At 42.4% G+C, this 22,963-nt stretch overlaps 1 protein-coding gene across 1 annotated transcript; it reads right to left on the bottom strand.

Annotated features, from left to right (window-relative positions):
• Positions 1–13,703: 13,703 nt before the first annotated feature.
• On the bottom strand, positions 13,704–19,566 carry LOC115392147 (thromboxane-A synthase-like). The gene is made up of 14 exons (XM_030096677.1): positions 19,510–19,566; positions 18,945–19,088; positions 18,719–18,812; positions 18,555–18,607; positions 18,379–18,475; positions 18,180–18,296; positions 17,684–17,772; positions 17,445–17,593; positions 17,100–17,230; positions 16,596–16,946; positions 16,434–16,522; positions 15,407–15,544; positions 15,094–15,256; positions 13,704–14,141 (listed from the first exon to the last, which is right to left on the bottom strand). The coding sequence occupies exons 2-14, from the start codon at positions 19,031–19,033 to the stop codon at positions 14,022–14,024; spliced, it is 1,680 nt and encodes a 559-aa protein (XP_029952537.1). The 5' UTR covers positions 19,034–19,088; positions 19,510–19,566; the 3' UTR covers positions 13,704–14,021.
• Between the last annotated feature and the right edge of the window lie 3,397 nt (positions 19,567–22,963).

A 22,963-nucleotide genomic window follows, 5' to 3' on the forward strand; every position in this document is an offset into this window, starting at 1 on the left:
TATATATGTATATATATATATATACATATATATATATGTATATATATATATACACACACACACACACACATATAAAATATATTTTATCCGATTAATCAATTAATCGACCAAATGAATCGATAGATTAATCGATTACTAAATTAATCGATAGCTGCAGCCCTATAATCAATACAGATTTCACACAAACATCTGCAGCTGTCTTGATATCTATTTCTGACAGTTCTGGTTTTAACAAGCTGCATTCAACATGAACACAGGCTGCAAAGGATAACTAAGACACGGCAGCAGTTTTAATGGTTAACGAAGATCACATGTGTAACATCTAAGCTAAGGATTCAGTTTTTTCTTCAGTCAAACTGCAGTTTGGGAGTGTTGGGAGGTCATACGACGCTTGACAGGTTCGCGGATGCCATCCACTCGTTCAAGCGGCAAGGTCGTGAAAGGCTTTCATTCTTTATAAGCTGTCGTCTCTCCGAAACAGAAAGACTTCACTGTGTTAAGGAGAAAATCAAGAAAATCGGAGCTGCACTGACCTTCCACCAGCACACATGTCCTCCGCTTCTGTAATGCTGATCGCTGTAAAGTGTAAAGTGCTGTGACGTTCAATGAACGAGCTGTTCATTTGAACGGCTCTTTTAAGTGAACAACGTGAGCCGGTTCACAGCTGTCTGAGAGCCGTTCCTTTTTGCAAATTGTCCATGCGTCCTTCACGTGTATCCTGAGTGTCTCCTGAGTCCAGCTGTCACGCTGCTTTCATGTGAACGACCGAGTTTCAGTTTTCCGCAGCTCGCTCCAGTCACCTGAACGCAGCAGCTAAGTAGCGGAGGAGGAGTGTCTCGAAACCTGAGCGGAGCCGGTGTTTTGGAAAAACTGGTTTCCTTAATAATTGGAAACTGGGTTTCTTTCTCGTCCCTTGTTGCTGATAGATGCTAAAAACCAGACAAAAACCCCTGTCAGACCTTTAATGAATCTGATTTTAACATCTGCGGCTACTAGCAGCAGCAGCAGCAGGAAATGCTGAAGGTAGTCAGTCACCAGTTAACAAGGAAACCAGTTAATTTGTAACACCGTATTTATCGCTTTATCAGAGGTTTTAGCAATGGAAAACACAAACACAGTCACACACACACAAACACACACACACACACACACACACACACACACACACACACACACACAAAATGCTCAGTTCAAGGACACGTAGCAGCATTTTGAAGCTCTTTTCTGGGGACAACGTGCAAGGTAAGCCACAATGTAATGTGTATCAGAAAAAAAAATCTCTTAAATCTGTGTCAGTAAACAAATAAAAGCAAGCACCAGATAACTCATATCTGACAGTAACCGTGTCAGTTGTCAGAAAGTAATGGATTGACTCGACACTAATGAGGCTAATATCTCTAATAGAGTCACGTGACGTTCGTCAGGGAGCCAGTCTTTTGAACGGCTCTTTCAAATGAGCGGCTCCTCAGGAGCCAGCTCCCTTCAAAGAGCCATAAATCCCAGCTCTCGTAATGATTGACAGGCTTCCTTCTGTTGACTGAGAGCTGCGACTCTGTCTGAGCTGTGGACTCTGCTGCCACCGACTGTCCAGGAATGGAAGTGCAGCAGAAAAAAGGAAGACGCTGCCTTGGGACCACCTTAAAAAACAGTCATTCGTTTTTGGTTTTTATTGTTTTTTTCATTGGTATTTTTGTTTTCTGAGTGAATTTAATATTCTCTCTTTATTCTATTCCTTCTCAGGGGCTTGTGACTCACCCTGTACAGCACCAGCTGTGCTGTAAGGACCGTCTTTCAAGGTTTTCTCCTGAGCATCTTCCTGTGGCTTCTTGAAAAATGTCTTCATCCGGTTTTGTGCTCAGTTGTGCAGCAAACCCTTTCTGCTTCTCCATGGCCTCATTTTTGGGAAGCTGGACTTGTGTTCTTTTTTTTAAGGGTCTTTACTTCTAAATCAATCAAATCAAATCAATCTTTATTTATAACGCGCTTTTCATGTCACAAAAAACACTACATAGTATGTTACAATATTACAATATTAAAACCAAAAATAAATATATATTAAGATAAAAACAGAGCCACACCTTCGCCAAAATTGCAAGCATGTGTAGTGGTATGCGCGCACCCGCCTCCAGCCAGAGTCCTGCACAGGTCCAATTTTCAAGACCCGCCCCAGCCCAACCCGGGTACGTACAAACCCGCAACCGAACCGCAACCCGCACATCAGCCCGATTAGTACCGCGACCCGATCCCACCTGTTGAAACACAACCCGCAGCCCGACCCGTAACCCGTATTTAAAGTCATCATTTTGGGTCATATTGTGTGAATACTGAACAGCATATCGCCACAGTTCAGTTGCCAGTGAGTAAACAACGCACCTGAATGAAGCAGCTCTTCCAATAAAAGCCTGACTTCAGTCATGAATCATCAGCCCTGCGTGTTCTTCTCCCATAAAACTGTAAAAACACTCGTTTGTTACGTTTAATGCTTTTAAACTTTGAATCTCTTAAAGGGAACTTTACGTGTGTAATGGACTTACTTTCTGTCCAGACTTGAGCGGCGTTCAGCAGTTACAAGCCGTGACATATTTTAGAATCCATCGAGGAGAAAAGTATTCCATCAGGGAAACACTTCAGGAACATTACAAAGTGATAGTTTTACGTTTAATCCATTTATTTCTCAAATATCGAAATAGCTATTAACTGTTTTGGAAGTGGCGCTTTGACGGTGGCAGACCGTTTGATGCTCTCGTCCAATCACAAATTGTGTTATTAGATGGTGAAACGTGTTTAAACAGCTGAGCCAATGACCGTCACAAAATAGTGGAAGCGATCCTCAGAGAGTAAATAGGTGTGTTCGACGTGAGAAAGCCAGAGGCAGACTTTTCAGACTTTTGAGCCGCCCCGCCCAGATTTGGCCTGGCGTCACTGATACGTAGAATCTATGTAGGACCTACATCGAAGGGCATCGAAAACTCGTGAGACCCAAACGAGATCGGTCACAGAGGTCGCCGCTGTGAGCTGCTCGAGAGCAACTCACCGCGGCTACCTGGCCCACCTCTTTGTTTCATACAGGCAGGGGATTGGACCCGAGCCCACTCGTCATCAATGATAACATGCTTCATTTGCATAAATAAACACCCCCCACGGTGGGAGTCATGAGAAACACAAACACGGAGAACCATTACATAAATATCAGTATTACCTTCAAACCATCGCCCTTAAACAACACAATTGAGAGCTCTGGTTACGTTCAGCATGTAGTTCATAATCAAGGTCATCAAACTCGACTTCCTCCATGAGGACGTACGCAAACGCGATCTCAGCCATCTCTGTTGCTGACAGCAGGGTTGTCTGAGTTGGAGGCAGACTTATAACTCTGCCCCATGATTTCGCTGTCTACTTTGTCTAGCTCCGCCTACTTCGTCTAGCTCCATCTACCTCTGGCTTTGCCATCGTGAACGCACCTAATAATGACCAAGATAGTTTTCTGTAGTTTGCGCAACTGACTTTTTGTTTTATTGAATTTATTATTATTTTATACTGATTCTCATGAGTCAGTCTGCAACTCGCAACCCGACCCACAAGCTATTTTTCCCACCCAGATCGGAACCTGGGAAAAAAAAAAGCTTTTAAAGACCACCCGCAAATCAGCTGTTTTTGCGGGTACCCGACCCAGTGCAGGACTCTGCCTCCAGCGTGCCCACCGAGTAACCAATCCCGCTGCGGCGGAGCTTTGATTAGGGTAACTTGCCTCACCTGTGCCTCTCCCCTCTCCTCTGGCGTCCACACTCTATGCAGCTGATTCCAGAGACAGCGACGCTTCTCTGTAACGCTAAAACAGCTGGACATAGATTCCTAGCTCAGGCTTGGTGACCTTGCGGCTGTGTGCAAGTTTTGTGGTCTCTGGTCTCGTATGTGTGGGCTGCCTTGAAGTTCATTGCTCTCCATTCTTGCGTGAAACATTTTATTGACCTACAGCTGAGTGCGGGGTTTGTCTCCCTCCTGCTGCTCCTGGTTCAGAGCACCGCCTTGGTTTCCGAACAGGGCCTCCTCTTCTCTCTGATTTTGTACTCCTCTCTGGATTTTTGTGTTCCTCTCCCACTTCATATTGGCTCCTTGTCTGCCGCTGTGGAGCACTGTAGCAAACCAGGGTGACGTACATGTATTGTTTGGCCCTGCCGTGTGGGCCTGGACTGTTTGGGCCAAGCAACCACGTGGGGCGCCGTTGCCTTCCACAAAGACTCTTAAGTGTGCACTCTAAAAACAAAAACAAAACAAACCAAACTGTTGTGTGAAAGTGGTTGGGCGGAAAATATTTTAAACCAAATGGAAATGTCTTATTTGATCTATACACTGTAAAATAAAAGTTATATTTTTCTAAATTGCCTCTGTCCTCTTCAGTCCAGCTACTTGTGCTGCCTTATTTAACTGCGGGGCTACTTTAGTTCAGTTGCTGGTTATATCAGCTGGCGTTGTTATTGTTTACAGTTTGTGAGTTAATGTTTATATCATCGTATTTCATTTTACACCTATCCACACGGCTACATATGTACACAACACACACACACACACACACACACACACACACACACACACACACACACACACAAACACACACACTAACACTTCCGTCACTTACTTTAGGGAGACATGGCTCCTTCCCTCCTGCTCCTCCTCCTCCTCCTGTTCCTCCGTCCTCACACTCCTCTTTCAGCTCTTCTTTCTGGTAACTCCAGCTGATACATTTTTTGTTGATACTGTCATTCTTTCTTATTCCATCTGTGTTGCTTCGTTTGGAGTTTGTCCCAAAAACTTTGATGAAGTCTTCTGAAATTCTCATTCAAGGCCTCCTTCTCCTGTTGTAGCTGCAGTATTTTCATTATGAATTGTGATTTTGTTTCGTCCCTTCTGGAACGCCACATTTGGAATTCATAATGACAACTGTCAAAAAGTCTTTTGAAACCTTCTTTTTGGGCCTTTTCCTTCTCTTGAGCTTTCCGGAGACTTTCTTTTTCTCTCTGTGTCTTCTGGACCTCTTCTCTCAGCTGGGCCACTTTCTTTCTTTTTCTCTCTGTGTCTTCTGGACCTCTTCTCTCAGCTGGGCCACCTCAGCTTTAAAGGGATCCTTCAACATTTTGGCAAATTGGTCCATTTAGCGCAATTCCTTAGTCATTTCGAACAGCATACTTACTTTTTTTGTGAGGGCGAGCTGTTGTTTATTCAGAGGTGAGTCGGGGAAGGTTTTCGGGATGGACACAATGGAAGTGAATGGTATTTTTGGTTCCCCTCGTCAAACTCATCAAATACAAAATCCAACAACCCCAAAACACTTTGGCAGACACGTTATAATCCGCACATTCACTACACTGTGGAACACCAACAAATAATATTGTAGCGTTACGACACTGAAGCAAATACTGGGAACTACTTTTTCTTTTGAAATCACTACGCCCAGACGCCATGTTTAGTAAGTAGTTCTGTCTTAGCAATCTTCATATAAACAACTCAATCTGGTAATTTTGCATTAATATTTCACAACGTAGTGAATGTGCGGATTTTAACGTGTCCACCAAAGTGTTTTGGGGTTGTTGTATTGTGTATTTGATGAGTTTGACCAGGGGAACCAAAAATACCATCCACTTCCATTGTGTCCGTCCCGAAAACCTTCTCCGACTCACCTCTGGATAAACAATAGCTCACGCTCACAAAAAAAGTAAGTATGCTGTTCGAAATGACTAAGGAGTTGCGCTAAAATGGGCCAATTTGACAAAATGTTGAAGTATCCCTTTAAGAACAGCGTTTTGCTCATTCATAGCTTCTCTCTTTTCTCATGCCTTCAATATTTTCTGTTTTAAACGGGAGTTTGCTTCATCCCTTCTGGACTGCCAGTCTTGGAGTTCATCCAGAGAACTGTGATGAAGTCTTTCAAAATCCTCTTTTTGGGTTTTGTCCTTCTCTTGAACTTCCTGCAGACTTTTGTTCTCTCTCTCTGTCTTCTGTACCTCTTCTTTCAGCTGGGCCACCTCAGCTTTAAGAATAACGTTTTGCTCATTCATGGCCTCTCTCTCCTCTCGTACTTTGTCCCTTCTGGAGTGCCACATTTTGAGTTCCAACAGAGAACTCTTATGTCTTTTGAAATCCTCTTTTCGGGCTTTTTCCTTCTCTTGAGCTTGCTTCAGGCTTTTGTTGTCTCTCTCTCTGTCTTCTGGACCTTTTCTCTCAGCTGGGCCACCTCAGCATGAAGAATGGTGTTCTGCTCATTCATGGCCTCTCTCTGTTCTCGTGCCTTCAATATTTTCCTTTTAAATCGGGATTCAGCTTCATCCCTTCTGGACTGCCACTTTTGGAGTTCATCCTGAGAACTCTGATAACATCTTTTGGAAGTCTTTACTTTTTCTCTCAGCTGCTTTATGCATGCCTGCACACCTTTGTAGGCCCCTGACATGTTGCTCGCATTGTCATAACACTGCCCTCTACAGTTATTTATGTCAATGCCCATCTCCTCCAAAACACTCACAACTGAGTTGAACAGTGCTTCTCCTGTATGGCTTTCAATGGGGAGGAACTTTATAAAGCGCTCCTCTATACAGCCCTCTGGTGACACATACCACACATAGCAGAATGAAAGTCAGCAGGTCCACATGTGTGATATCAGGTGTAGAGTCCACACTTTTAGCAAAATACTTTGCTATTTTCACTCTGTTGATAATTTCATCCAGCACCTTCTGTCCCATCAGTTGTATGAATTCCTCACACACATTCAGAGAGAGGTAGGATGGAGTTCCTTTGCCCGCGTTTCCATATTTTTCAATGTGAGCTTTTAAAAAGGGATCAAACTGGCTGATCAGCTCCATGCTGCCCAAATAATTTCCACTGTTGGTGTCCCCAAACTTGTGGCTGTCACCCCGGAAAGCTAGTCCCCAGCACATGACTTGTTGTTGGGAAGATTTGGTCTGTTTTGTTTAAAGGGCAGGGGCATTTCATAATGACCATCTTGTTTGTGTCTGATTCCTTCCTTTAACTGGGTAAGGAAGTGGAGATCCTCTTGGGAGACGGGTGTTTCCTCTCCAACTTTCACTGTAGTCGGACTCCAGTACCTTCAAGACATCCAGTACCTTCAAGACATCACCTGGAGTAACAACCTCCTGGATCCGAGTGTTACAAAGTGGATTTCACTTTTGAGGTGGACTGCCGGGTTGGGCACAGGTGTGACTTGTCGTACAATGATGCGGTGACTAACTCCGATTGCATCATCATCATCATCATCATCATCATCATCATGCTCACCGGGGTCACCGTAGCTCACAATGCTCCACCCTTGGTCGGTCTTCTGTGGAAATGGCTGATTCTTTTCTCCACACACAACCTCTCTTGGCATGAGTGCTCGCTGGCAATGATAGCCAATCAGTAGACCAATCTCACAATCCATTGGCGGAGCGATACTTTCTGTAAGATGCTCCAGGTGAGGCCATGCTTTGGCACTCTCAGGGGTAGGAATGTGTTTCTTGTTAGCAGGGATGAACTCACGTGTGTATGTTGTTGGAACTGTGATCTTTTCCTCTGAGAATATGCCTCTCACTTGCAGGTTTTTGAGCCTTTTACAGTGCACAATCGTCTTCTGTGATGACATCGTGGATAACTTCAACTTTACTTGTTCTGTACTGGCATCCAGATGATCTGCTACTTCTTCTAAGATGAAGGAAGAGTCACTTTGCGAGTCTAAAAGAGCACAGACAAGAACTTCATTGTTAGAGTCAGTAGACGTTGACGTAGACTGGTATTATTGCTGCTGTCTGGGTGCTTTTGCTATCTTGAACGACTCTGTGGCTGTGGATTATGGCTTCTGCGATGTCATCCCTTTGCTGTGTCGATAGAGATTTCCTTTCTTTGCTTGCGTTCACATCTTTGTACTCTCTCTTTGATTGTTGTTCTTCTTGTGGTTCTTGTTCTTTCTTTGAACGATCTGCGTGTAAGCATGTGGGATGTCGCTTTAAGCAGGTCTCACAGTTCTTAGATAGATGGCCAGGTTTTAAGCAGCAGAAGCATAACTTCTCACTCTTGATGTGTTTAACTCTGTCTTTGACTGGCTCTTATATAAATTTGTTGCATTTGTGTATGCTATGCCCTGCTTTCTTACAAAACGTGCATGTGAATGTGTTCCTTTCACTCGTGCTTGTCGTGAAAGCCTGAGCTCCAACAGATCGTTTTCTGAGTCCTTCCTCAGTCGGATTCTTGACCTTTCCCTTCTCAGGTCCACTTTGATATATTGCTTGGTATGATGTGATAGGATTACATACGGTGCTCGCTTCCATCGACAAAAATGTGACAAAGTAGCTGAAGCTTGGAAACTTGTCTTGCTCCAGTTGATATTCAGTGGCCTTGCGATTCCACCTGGTGCACAGCCAATCCAGAAGCTTGGCACTGAGCTTCTGATTTTCGATTTCATCATTGAGTATACCGTATTGGCCCGAATATAAGACGACTCCGATTATAACACTATTTTTCAAAGATCATTTTGTGAAAAAAACAAAAAATGCTGAAGACAATAAGGTCACCCATAAAAGAAATTTTTATTATACAATTATTATGAACTCAAAAACTCACTACTGAGATAACATTTCACGAGATATAAAATGAAAAAATAAGAAGGCTCAAGGGGTCCAAACTGCATAAATGATGGAAATAACTTTCCAGTGCCTTCAGCTGAATCAGGCTCTGGTGGTGGACATTCTGTCTTTCCGTTTTTCAGTGACGTATTCACTCACCCTTCTATCAGTCTCTGAAGCGTCGCTCTCGGGACCACGGGAAGCTTTTCTCTTTTTTTTCTGTGCTCTCCAATAAGAACGAGGCGCTCTGCTCCACCAGATCTCCTGGCGGCTTGGCAGTAGTTTGATGACTCTGCTGCGTTGATCACCATCAGTTTAAAGTTGGTATCATAACTTCGCCTCTGTTGTTTGCTCAGTTGTCCAGCGTTCGAGCCCCTTTGTTCCAGATGATCCGCCATTTTTCATCAGATCATTTGATCTCATTTCATCGCTCCACTCGCTCTCTGGTCAGTGATACTTTGGCTCCATCTAGCGGCGCGGATGGGTATTGACCATCTACCGTAAGTCCGCGATTGTAACACGACCCCACTTTTGAGGATGCAATTTCTGGAAAAAAACATTGTCTTATATTCGGGCCAATACGGTAGTTAGACTGACATTTCTTGTCATCGCCGACTCACAACTACGCAAGAAGTCCACAAATTTCCTCAATTCACCACTCTCCTTTGAGGCGATCATAGGCCAGGAATGTAGTTTGTCACGGAAAGCCTTGGCAATTACGAAAGGTTTACCGTATCTTTGGTCGAGCAGGTTCCATGCTGCTTGATATGCATCATCAAAATCAGCCATGAAGTAGCCCTCTATAGCTTCTTTATCTCCGCCTCCAACATATTTCTGAAGGAAGAAGAGTGTCTCCGTGGTTGGGATGTTCTTCCTCTCAATCCGTGTCTGAAAGAATGACTTCCAGTGTCTGAATTTAAGTGGATCACCGTAAAGATTGCGGGCTCTGGGATGGGAAGGCTGTTAGCTGATATGTCCTCAGCCAAAACCTTCACAAGCCCTCCTGTGTCTTCTCGTGTAGCGTTACTTGGAGTTGTCTCTGGAGCTTCATACGGAGATTGGGTGTGATGACACACAGGAGTGTCATACATGGCTACTCGCTTCACTTTGGGTGATTCTGAGTGCTGTGGTTTGAATCCTTGGTCTGGATTGAACTCTGCTTCATCATAGACTTGAAGCCTTGCTTTAGCTGCATTTAGTCGTTTCAACTCCTCTAAGCGCTCTCGTTCTCTTTTTAAATCCTCTACAGACTTCTGTCTTGCCACATTCTCTTCTTGCTGTTTCTTTAAGAGTGAAGCTTCTTCTAACTTATGTTCGACATCTTTTTGACGACGTTCTGCTTCTTCCTTTTCAGCGCGCATACGACGGTTTAATGCTTCTGCTTCTTGGGCTGCGACTATCAACCTATTCTCCGTTTCAAGTGCTAGTAGCTTCTCTTGATGTTCGTCTTGCTCAGACATTATTTGTAATACAGCTCGTGTAGCAGCGGCTTCTTTTCTTTTGGCTTCTGATTGAGTTGTGCGAACACTATCGCCCCCAGTGATTGACTTTGAACGACTGCAGACTGCAGTTGCAAATACAGATGGTGCATCAGGCCAAAGTAAATCTTCATCATTTCCTTCTATTTGAGATTGAGTATTCTTCACTACTTGGTGAGTGATGGATATGCAGTTGTCCATCTTGCGGCACATTTCCTGAGGTGGGCCATCCAGCTTTCGATAGTCGTCATAAACTGGATTCAGTTCAGAAAGCACCATTTGAATACTGCTGATGTGTTCTTGAAGAGTATCATTAGGATCCTGTCTGATCACTGATTTTTTAGCCACCTTAGTTAAAGTATTCCAGCGATCATAACTGCTTTCAAAGCGACATAGAAGCCCTTTTAGTTTGTCCAACTGGAGTTTTCCTTTCTCTGTAAGCGTATGCTCTCTTTCACTTCGGCGTGGTAGATCTTTAGGCTGCTCAGTGAAATGCTTTGTCTGATCCATGTGATCTGTTTCTGATACATGTTCTTCTGTGTCAACTATCTGCTCAGTTTGATTTCCTTGTGACATTTTTAACCACTTCAGTTATCATGAACTTGACTAGAAAGTAGTGGAGTGCTATTACTACCACATAAATAGCTTACTTGGCTTCACTTTCCTTTTAGATCTTGAAAAAATATCTTAAATCCAGAATAAAGCACCATTTATGCTTATTCTCACAGTTAGATAGCTTGTTATCAACAATAACCTTCAAATAACTTGAATAATAAACAAACAATAAGGGGGGTGTACCGGCCCTTTAAACTACTAAATACATAAACTGAAATGTTGACACATTTATCTTAGTCTTCAAAATAATGAAACAGATTTATCTTCTTTCAAGCAATATTACTATAAATGGATAATAAAATCAACAAACATCAACAATTCCCCTTGTGTCTTTTCTTGTGTAAAACAATAATGTAGGCTACACACAGTTCCTTGTTGTTATCCGCTCCCTTATGTCCCTTTCAGAACACAAACTTAAGTGTCTGCCTTATGGACTCTAATGAAAGAAAAACGGGTGAACTGACGTGTCCAGGCTTATCTGAATTCCCTTCTTGAGCTGTCGCAGTTCCTCCTTCGTTGAGCACGTGCGAACAGAATGCCGGTCAGACTTCCACTTCTTCATCCCACGCAGCTGAGGTCGACTTCATCCCAGGCAGTTGAGTTTGACTTTATCCAAGGCACTGAGTTTGACTATTTCTCCCTCCGGTTACAATGATCACGCCATAGCTTTCCACACAGCTGACATTTATTATTCGTCACCGTCAAACTATAAAAAACACAATCAGAAGATAAATTATTTACAAGAACAATCACAGAAAAATACAATAACAATAAAATAATAAGTGAAAACATACCTGCTAACAGCAAAACGCACCTCAATGGCTGCACACAACGCCAGAGGAAAGAGGGTCCATTCTTCATGGAAAGTTAAACACACTTGTTGCAATGACTGCACACAAAATCAGACGAAAAGAGGGTCCATAAGGTGTCGCCATTGCAGCCGTATCACCAGATGCCACTAAAAGCTCTCGAGACCATCTTTGGTATCGCTGTTTTGGCTCATAAAAAAACATATTTACAAAAATAAATAAATAAATAAAAAACGGGGGGGGGGGGGGGGGGGGGGGGGCAAGTAAAGCCTGGCAGCCCGCCAGGCCTGTAAAGCATTGAGGGAAACCCTGGCGGCCCTGAGAAGTCGATTTTCTTTTTTTTAATTAAATCGATTTAAATCAAGATTTTCATTTGGTAGCACAGTAAATAGATTTAAAAAAAAAACACCGAACAGATTCGCCAAGGCGTCGGGCCTGAACAGGACCATGTTTGTCGCCTTGGTGCTGGTGGGGGCCTACACCAAGGGGAGCAGCAGCTACGTCCGGCCGCCGCCCAAAGGGGGCAGCAGAGATCTCTACGACAGCTGCGTGGACTCCGTCAGCGACCCCAGCATTTATGTCATCTTCGAAAACAGCAGATTTATCCTGAATATCTCATCAAGTACTCCTAAAAGAAAAACCCGTTCTCCTCAGTTCTCATGTGGGCAACTCGTGGACGAGTTGGTAGTTTGAGGAGTAATCAATGAAGAAAAATCCTTTCAGATATCTCTTCATTTTGAATCAGAGCAGGGAGACCAGCATTGTTACAGCATTGAATCATCACTACAGATATATTCACATCTTAGAGGCTGACAGGTAGAGATCATTTTAATAAAATGTGTATTTTGATTCGGTGTTCAAATATTTTTCTAGAGCTTTAGTGTGACAAACTGAATGACCCAGTGAGATGGAATCAGAATAAACTGTTGAATGTGAGGCACGAGAACAGATCACATGTTCAGATATGGAATAAATATGTCACAAAATAAAGCTATATCGACAAATATTCCAAATTGCAACTGAGTTACTGTATTTTATCCTTGATTGTGGTTTTTCCCGATTAGATGAGAGATTAGATCAGATGAATTAGATGAATATGAGCTTTTTTTTTTAGTTTTTTTTAACCCAAAAGTTAAAGTAGTGGAGGGAACGTCTCCAAAAAGGGAAACTGGCATTTTTCACTCTCATCTCAGGATTAGTCTTTCAAGTTTGATACTGTGTTACAGGAAAAGGAGAATTTCATGTGAGAAACTATATTTGTCACAGACAAATGAACAGCAGACAGACTGCAGACCCAGAACAAAACAACTCCATATAAAGCTCCTTTCATTTCACCAGCTTTATTTCTCTCATGGAAATAATACAGAAGAATTTCAGTTGACGATTAATCCAACTCTTTGTTCAAAAATGGAATTAGTTTATATTTCATACAGAAATAAGAATTATTAATCAGTGAAGATACATTCAAGTCAGACTTCCATTTTCTCAATCACTCAAAAGCAAAAACTGATTCAAATATGCAAAAATGCCCCTTTTAAAACCCTGGAGTTCTTTCATAGGGGTTATTAAATGTTTTTTTAGACTCTAATAAAAAAAAGTAACCAGAGGAAAGAAAACATCAGTGCTCAGAAAATGTACAAATTTCTCCAAGAACAAAAAAAGATAATCCCTTTGAGAACTTAAACTCTTCCTCCTAAGTCAAGATAGCAGCATTAAAGTTAAAGATAAAGATATCTCGTAACATTTCTCAGTGGATCCACCACGGAGATGCAAGATCTGGTTAAACTGTAAATGAGAACAGATTCTGCTCCAGGTCTGCACTGGAAACCTGGAATGACTGTTAAACGTGCTTCCAGGGAATCATGTGATGCTGAAGGTGTGGAACACAATGGTGTTAAGTTAAATAGCCGCACTGAGTGACGGTGAAGGAATAACCTGCAGACAACTGGAATGCACTGCCTGCTGTTCCAGAACAGTCCAAGCCAGGAGTGTCAAACACATCTCAGTTCAGGGGCCGCGGACGAACTGCACAATTTGTTCTCAAATGATTTTGATTGGTAAAGTATTGCCATACCAACCTTTTAAAATTAAGCCTTTCCTTGTGGTAACATCATGAAAATTGTATACAAAAAAAAAACAAAAAATTGCGACCAAAAATGACTCCAATCTCAACATAAAGTCGATAGTGATGATATAAAATTCAGTTGGTGGTTTGACAGGCCAGATTGGAGTCTGTTTCCAGGCTGCTTTTGGCCCACGGACCATATGTCTGACACCCTGCTTGATAAAGCATGCTTGTTACATCTTCATTAAAAATCTGAAGAGCACATCCCGCTACCCTCCGACGCTCGTCACTGACCAAAGCAGCAACATTTTCCTCGTTGTGTCGAGGGCTTTAATAACCAAGGAACATTTCTTTTGAATCAAGAAAAAAAAAGAAAATCAGAGAACACTCTTCAACCACAGGCACCGTTACAGACTGCTGGATGGGTCAACATGTTTCCTGTCACCGTCTATCACGGTGAGCTTCCAGGTGAGGAGGTCAGTTGGTCCTCCGCCACATTTCTCTTTTCAATTTTCACAAATATCCCGTTTTTAGGTCCGAGAGTGTTTGTTGACTTTAGTTCCAGGGGAACCTGAAAAAAGAAAAGATGTGCTCCTCAGTTTTGATTTACAATAAAGACAGTGCATTCGTATGAATTACTTATGGTCATAACTGGCAACACAAAAATTCACATTACAGGAATTCTGTCAACTTTTAAGTTGACATATATTTTTAATTACAAATTCAAGAAATCAATCAATTTAAATGCACCTTAATAGCTGTAGACTGTTTGAATCTCAATATTATCTGCATAATTTCCCCCAAACCAATGATTACTAAAAGTTTCTACAGCATCTATTCAGTTCACTTCCAAATATTTGTGATCTATAACACAATTTCAAGTTTTTTTTTTCATTTTTGAAAAGCATGAAAAGCATGAAAAGCTTTTGTGTCTCCGTTTCAGGTGTAAAACTTTGGAACAACTTAAGTCCAGATCTGAAAAAATGTTCAAGCATGAGGATATTTAAGAAAAAAATAAAAGAATCGATACTAAAGAATTACAACCTTAAGGAAATCAACTAATTTGAAGATGTTTTCTTTGTCTTTGGAATTTATGATATGTTACTGATCTGACACAGGAAACTGATAATGATAAGTTTCAATTGGGAGAGGGGGTGGGATTAAATAAGCTCTGCTTCTTCCCACTCCTTTTCAGACATGTAGGATGGCATCTATGTTCTCTATGTTTGGTATATTTTGTTTGAATTGATGTCTGTTTTGATTGATGTCTGCTTTACAAAGTCGCTATTTAGATGACTTTTCAATTTTGAATTATGGTTTGCATGTTTGAAACAAATAAATTCATTCATTCATTCATTCATTCATTTTTGAAAACTCTCTCTCAAATAATAAAACAGCATCTCAAAACATTACAATATCTAATATTAGACGAGTATTTTAAACTGTTTAGTTTAAATTAAAATCAATTCCCTCTCCATGAAGAGGGAGGCACAGCTTTCTAAAGCAGTGGCAGGAAAATAAACCTTGGTCTCGGAGCAGGCGACGACGCTGAACCTGTGGAACAGATGCACCAGAGCAATTCGGATTTCCAGCTGTGCAAGTCTCATTCCCACACAGTTGCGAGGCCCGGCGCCAAAGGGCAAGTATACGAAAGGATGTCGACTGGCTTTAGCCTCAGGTGTAAACCTGTGGAGAGAAAAAAAAAAAAAAAAAAGTTAAGATTTTTGGAAGCATTAGAAGCACTCATCGAATTAAATCCTGGTTAATATTTTCTGATCTGTCTCTGAGTACTCCACGTGTCATCCTGTGTGTCCCATACGGATAGAATTAAAATACCTTTCAGGGATGAACTTCTCGGGCTCGGGCCAGTGCTCCGGGTCATGATGGAGAAAAGCTGCAGGGATCTCCAGGGTCGCTCCTTTAGGGAGAAACTGGCCGTTCACGATGCAGTCCTGGTCAATGTCCCGTGCATATCTGGTTCAGACGGAAGCAAAGACGTTTACTGTGAAAATTTGTAAAAGCCTCTTTCAACTAAATATTTCTACTTATAATATATAAAGAATTACAACTTTAAATCTATGTCTCAGTGCAAAGAAGCATTGAAGTTCACATACATTGCTATACCATTGATAGATTTTTTTCATTAAATACTATTTACATCTTCAAAGCCATAAAACATGTAGTTGGAAGTCCCACATGAAAGCAGATCCTGTCAGGATTTTACTACAGAGGACATGTGCTTATCCTGTCCAGATTTCTGAGAATCTTATGAACCACAAATTCATGTTTTTGGACTGTGAAAAGAAACCTGAGAAGACAGAGAAACCCTCACATGCATAGGGAGAACAAATCCACACAAAAAGAAATGAAATGTTTGCAGCGAGAGAAGCCTGTTCACCACGATAACAACATGCACCTGACCCACATCCAACTGTGAACAAGTCAATGTTCAACTTGGTGTTAAAGTTGTGTTGTGAACTGTGTTTGCAAGTATAGATCCAGCATTTGGAACTTTACTCTGTCCTTTGGTTTATGGCTACATGTATTTGTATATAGGTGAAGGTGATAGGTGAAGACAGAGACATTCACCTTCATGCTTCACAAAACATGCTCAAATCCATTTACACAGGTTACACACACATTGTGAATGCACAAATCACAGTGCAAATACAAAAAGCACAAATAACTACACACAAACAGTGATTAGCCAGAAGAAATGGGTTCAAATTCCATGACTTTGCATGTTCTGCTCGTGAGGTTAGTTTGTGACTGATAGCCCCGAAGTGTTAATGTGAGTGAGTGAGGTTGTTGGCCTCTCTGTGTTTGATGGACTTGCTGAGCGTCCAGAGTGACCTTCATTTACCTGAATGCAGGAGAGTAGAGGCGTAATGCTTCACTTACAACCATGTCCAAATACTTCAGCTCCTGGACATTTGAGTAATCTGGCGAGCTCTAAAACAGGAAGCACAATAAAAACATGTCATCTAATGTCACAAACAAAGCCATCAGAATATAACCCACTCACATGTCTTGTGAAGAAATCATCCACCTCCTGCTGTACTTTGCTTTGGCATTCGGGATGTAAGGCCAGGAGATAGCAGGTGAACGCTAACGTGTTGCTGCTGGTTTCATAGCCCGCCAGAAGGAAGACAAAAGCTTGACCGATAATCTCGTCCTCGGTCATCATCTTCTTCTGCGAACGCCTGGCAGGTGGCTCCTGTGAGTGAGGCTGGCCGGCCTCCTGATCGCAGGGTGTGTGTGTCTGCTGGTTCCTCTGATCACTCTCAGCGTGGTTGGCTGTGTCAAAGTGCTCCACAGACACATTCTCTCTGCTGGTTCGAGCATCTAACATCAACTGAAGGAAGTCTCGACGCCTCTATGAGGGAAAAAAATGAATATCAGAAATGTCATCACAAGAGAAAAACCTATTCCACGTGAAACGATCTCTAATAATCAGAGACAGAAAACTCACGAGACTCCATTTAAGGCTACTGAACACAGGAGATGGTTCCCTGAAGGAGAGACTGACCTGCTCAGGAGGCTGTTCGTCCCTCTGCCGGATGATCCTCTGAATGCTGTTAATGAAGAACTGATTCATTTCATCTCGCTTTTTGTTGGGTAAGAATCTTGCGAACGGAGCCAAGATGGAAGGAAATGCAACTGGACACACAAGCAGACAAATCTGTTGATGTAGTTTCAACCTGAAAGACCCGTTTCAGACAAAGGCAGAACACACCCATGAAACACTGATGCAGTTGTGTTAAACAATGAAAAACGGAACATTTCCCACGAAGATATCATTGAGGAAGATAACCAGGTTTTGATGAATGTGTTGTGAAAATCTGTCAGATGCAAGAAAATACTTTTAACGCACTGAGAATCAAGAAGATGGGTCTGAAGAAAGAAAAGTTGAAGAACATCTGTGCGTGGTGAACGAATGGGTCATCCGGGTTGTTCTGTGAGTCCACCTGAGTGGCGAACGCCACGCTGGCGATGACATCCATAGTGAAGCAACCGAAACACCTGAGAAGAGAGATATCACGAAGAACTGAAACCGAGATCCCAGAAACAGATGAAGCTCAAACTCTGCTCACTGAGAGAGAGAGGGATTACTTGTGGATATCAAAGGCCTCTCCTGATTCAGCGCGGGCATTCAAGTTCCTCATCAAGGCATCGGCAGCTGTGTTGATAAGAGGAACCATCTGCAACCAAACACAAACGGAAGATTTCCACAAACAAGAAGGCAGACACAGCACTGTGTCAACCATGAGAGAGACTTTGGAGCATTTTGTTTTTACTTGGTATGGTTACAAAGCTTTGTATAAAGGAGATATAAACTTTGCAAAAATTTTATTTCATCGACGAGTTTGCTAATTCCAAATATCTGCTGCTGAAGGCATGAATCCACATGCCGACTTACAGGAGTTAAGTGTTTGTGTGGTTTTAGATGAAACAACTTATTTTTTGTATGCTTACATCTCATGAAAATCAGATCACACTTTAAGATCAATTCACCAGCAAATCTAAAAATATTCTGTTGTTGTGTTTTTTTGCTCCTGCTCCTGGTAACAGCTATGTTTGCATCATTGGAAAAGAATTCTAATCTCACCTCTTTCATCTTCGCCGAGCTGAAGGTCGGGGTGAGGATGCTGCGCACTCTCTTCCAATGTTCGTTCTTCAACATGAGTAGACAGTCAGACATGGGCTTGGTGGCAAACCGCACAGTCTGCAAAGAAAGCCAGGAACACACATCATCTGTATCGAGTCAGGCTCACGCTGCGCGCAACGGGCTTCAGCTGTCTTCTCACCATTCTGTTTGGGAAGCTGCTGAAGTCCCGGACCATGATTTGTCTGAGCATGTCAGGGTCTGCAACCACCACCACCGGCCTCCGGGCTAAATAATACCTGGATACACCACGTGTGTCACATGAGTGGATGACTGGACTGACGACGACTTTCAAATGCTGGAGTGGTTTCCTCTTACCCACAGACTCTGCCGTGTGTCTTTATCAGCTCATTGAGAGGTTTGTAAAAACCCTGAAAAAACACACAAGATCCCTTCTCAAACAATGGAGATCAAAGTAATATTGGGATTGTACTGAAACAACTCAAGTTGTACAAGTAGCATGGTACAGCAGAGTATCTTACGTTTCGAAACATGAATAAGTTCCCATAGAAAGGTATTGGCTTTGGATGTTTGATGCCACATCGAGACAGGATTGAAAAAGGGTACACAGAATACCTAAAAGTAGAAAGGAAACAATACTGGATGTTAATCTCTTTCGTTCAAGTGTGTATTTTGCCACAAAGCAGACTTTAACTGGCTTTATCGTGGTACAACAATACATATATAGGCGAACTGACTTTTACTCACCAGTAAAGGAGCCCGAGAAAAATGAGGACGAGGCTCAGAGTCACAGAAAATCCACTGACCTCAGGACTGAGGAAACTTAAAACCTCCATGATGAAGAAGCAGCCTCAGATCTCAGCAACAATCTCAGGATGAAGGCTGCTGGAGCTGAAAACAGTGAAGTTAAATAAAAATGCTGTACTTTATAATGTCTTTGTAATCAATACAGATTTCACACAAACATCTGCAGCTGTCTTGATGTCTATTTCTGACAGTTCTGGTTTTAACAAGCTGCATTCAACTTGAACACAGGCTGCAAAGGATAACTAAGACACGGCAGCAGTTTTAATGGTTAACGAAGATGCACATGTGTAACATCCAAGCTGAGGATCGATCTTTTTCTTCAGTCAAACTGCAGTTTGGGAGTGTTGGGAGGTCATATGATGCTCGACAGGTTCGCAGATGCCATCCACTCGTTCAAGCGGCAAGGTCGTGAAAGGCTTTCATTCTTTATAAGCTGTAGTCTCTCCGAAACTGAAAGACTTCCCTGTGTTAAGGAGAAAATCAAGAAAATCGGAGCTGCACTGACCTTCCACCAGCACACATGTCCTCCGCTTCTGTAATGCTGATCGCTGTAAATATTGACAGGCTTCCTTCTGCTGGCTGAGAGCGGCGACTCTGTCTGAGCCGTGGAGTCTGCTGCCACCACCTGTCCAGGAGTGGAAGTGCAGCAGAAAAAAAGGAAGATGCTTGGGACCACCTTAAAAACAGCCATTCGTTGTTTTTTTGTTTTTTAAATTAGTGTTTCTATTTTCTTTGTGAATTTCAAATTCTGTCTTTATTCTATCCCCTCTCATGGGCTTGTGACTCTCCCTGTACAGCACCAGCTGAGCTGTAAGGACCGTCTTTCAAGGTTTTCTCCTGAGCATCATCCTGTGGCTTCTTGAAAAATGTCTCCGCCCGGTTTTGTGCTCAGTTGTGCAGCAAACCCTTTCTGCTTCTCCATGGCCCAATTTTTGGGAAGCTGGACTTGTGTTCTTTTTCTTCAAGGGTCATTACTTCTAAAACAATCAAATCAAATCAATCTTTATTTATAACGCGCTTTTCATATCACAAAAAAATACAAAGTGCGTTACAATATTATAATATTAAAACCAAAAGTTAATATATATTAAAATAAAAACCAAAACCAGACTAAACTAAACTAAACTAAAAACAGAGCCACACCTTTACCAAAATTGCACGCAAGCACACACACACACACACACTCCCACTTTCTTCACTTACATTAGGGAGACATGGCTACTGACCTTCCCTCCTTCTGCTCCTCCTCCTCCTGTTCCTCCTCACACTCCTCTTTCAGCTCTTTTTTCTGGTAACTCCAGCTGATATATTTTTTTGTTGATACTGTAATTCATTCTGATCCCATCTGTACTGCTTCGTTTGGAGTTCGTCCCAAAAACTTTGAAGAAGTCTTCTGAAATTCTCATTCAAGGCCTCCTTCTCCTGTTGTAGTTTCAGTATTTTCGATTGTGTTTCGTCCCTTCTGGAACGCCACATTTGGAGTTCCTCCAGAGAACTGCCAAAAAGTCTTTTGAAATCTTCTTACTGGGCCTTTTTCTTCTCTTGATCTTTCCGGAGACTTTCATTTTCTCTCTGTGTCTTCTGGACCTCTTCTCTCAGCTGGGCCACCTCAGCTTTAAGAACAGCGTTTTGCTCATTCATGGCCTCTCTCTCCTCTCAGAGCTTCAATATTTTCCTTTTAAAGTGTGACTTTACTTTGTCCTTTCTATATTGAACCTCTTGGACTTTATCTTGAGAAAGTCTTTCCTCCTTGAACTCAGATTTGGCATCATGGACATCATCACCAAACTTCAGTCCCTCCTGTGAATGCACACATTGTGTCCTATGTGAATCCACCTGAGTTTCTGATTCACTGCATTTCTTCAGAATGTGGTCAGCCAAGACTGATATTTTTGACTGGTTCAGTACCATGTCTTTAAATACCGAGTTAAAGGTATCCATCTGCTCCCGCAGATCCTGGATTTGATTTTGAAGATCCCAATATGGACACTGTCTCGCTTCTTCAAACACACTCATTTTCTCTCTCTCTCTCTCTCTCCTGCTGAACGTGTCTATCAGGCTTCTGTGCTTGCTCTGACTGCTCTTTCACGGTCTCTCTCTCGTACGTCTTCACGGACTGAAGTAAAAGCAGAAGTGTTTGTAGCTGTGCCTCACAAGAGCACAAGAGATTCTGGTGACGGATGACATCATCATTCATCAAGAAAGAAAGATGACGTCATCAAGAGCCTCCACCACCACTCCACCATCACCTAGATTGTGTTTGAAACCTCCTGCACTTATTCAAATAAAGAAGAAAAGATTTTAAGGGTCTGTCTCTGAGAAAATCAGGCAGAAACTATTGTATAGGTCAGGAGTCTGCAACCTTTATAACCAAAACAGACATTTTTTTTTTTGACTTTCCACCAAATTAGTCAGTCTGGAGCGGCAAATCTGACCTTTAAAATGAGGCTAATACAGTTTATGAAGTTTCATATAGAGTTTTGATGCACATACAAACACTATATCTTATGATGCTTTTATGAAGTTTTAATTACAGTTCAGAATAGTGAACATTTTATTACCTTTAACTTATTTTGTACCTGATTTTAACAGTTTTGCTCCTCCTTTCCAGCTTTTATTTGCTCATAACAGGGCCGGCTCTAGGCATAGGCGAACTAGGCGGCCGCCTAGGGCGCCACGTCCCGAGGGGGGCGCCGCGGTCGTACAAGGGGCGCCACGACGCTCTGTGTTCCGTGTGCCCCGCTGTGCAGCGGTCCGACGCACTGCGCTCCTCGTCCTCGGCGCTGCCCGGCACTCATCGGTATTGTTCGGCATCGCTCCTCAGCGCACCCCCCCCCCCCGCTCAACAAATGTCGGGACCGCTCGAAAAACACGCTCCCAAGGGGCGCTCGTCTCGGGCTCGCCTAGGGCGCCTCTGAAGCCCGGGCCGGCCCTGGCTCATAATTTTTACATTTTAGAAGTTTTAACCATTTTACCTCTTCGTAAGTAGTTTGGCATGTTTTTACCAACTGTATTTGATTTTTTTTTTCAGAAATTCTAGACATTTCAGGCTTTTAAAGTCGTTCTATAATTTTTGCCATCCATTTCTTGTGGGGTTTTTTGTCCCAATTATACTTGTGACTTTTTCTGAATCCCTTTTGAAGAGAGTGAGAGTGATTAGTGATTAATAGAATAGAATAGAATAGAATAGAATAGAATAGAATAGAATAGAATAGAATAGAAAACTTTGTCTGTCCCCAATGGTGAGAGAAATTCTCCTTTGACAGGCTCACAAACACATTCACACATTCCCATCAAGACACATTTACACAATAAAAAACAAATGAGGTGTTTAAAAGTGCTAAAAGTGTGCAATGTATCATTTAAAGTTGTTCAGGATGGTTACAGCAGATGGAATGAAGGATTTTTTGTAAGTGTTTTTTTTCCAGGCCAGTGGGACTTTGTACCTTCTGCCTGATGGCAGTAGCTGGGATGAGCGGTGAAGGGGATGGGAGAGGTCCTCTGTGATCAGAGTGGCCTCCCTGATCACAGAGCGGTTGTACAGTTCAGACAGCGGGGTGTGTAGTGAACCTCATATTTTGCTGGCCTGATGTATGATACGGGAGAGTCTGGTTTTGTGTTTGGTGGTGAGCAAGTTGAACCAGGATGTGATGTTGAATGTGAGAATGGATTCAATGAGTGAACGGTAAACCAGAGTTAAAATGTCCTTGCTGATATTAAAAGTCCGTTGATTCCTCAGTAGGCAGAGGTGCTGATGTGCTTTTCTTGCATATGGAGTCTGTGTGCTGTGTGAAGGATAGACAGGTAAAGGACTGGACCTGCTCTACCAGCTGCCTCTGGATGCTGAGCGGCTGGAAAAGAGAGGCTGTTTCCTTATTTCTGCCTCCACAGCACAGTTCTTTGGTCTTGGTGATGTTCAGCTGGAGTGAGTTCTCACTGAACGTTTTGACCAGATTGCC

Source organism: Salarias fasciatus, chromosome 7 (genome assembly GCF_902148845.1).
Source record: "Salarias fasciatus chromosome 7, fSalaFa1.1, whole genome shotgun sequence".
Taxonomy (NCBI): domain Eukaryota; kingdom Metazoa; phylum Chordata; class Actinopteri; order Blenniiformes; family Blenniidae; genus Salarias; species Salarias fasciatus.

Excerpts from the sequence above, each read along its gene's own strand:
- LOC115392147 (XM_030096677.1), bottom strand. The coding sequence starts at position 19,033 with ATGGAGGTTTTAAGTTTCCTCAGTCCTGAGGTCAGTGGATTTTCTGTG. Across the intron at positions 17,594-17,683 it reads GAGGCCTTTGATATCCACAA|GTGTTTCGGTTGCTTCACTA; the intron begins GTAATCCCTCTC and ends CTCTCTTCTCAG. Across the intron at positions 16,947-17,099 it reads ACGAACAGCCTCCTGAGCAG|AGGCGTCGAGACTTCCTTCA; the intron begins GTCAGTCTCTCC and ends TTTCCCTCATAG.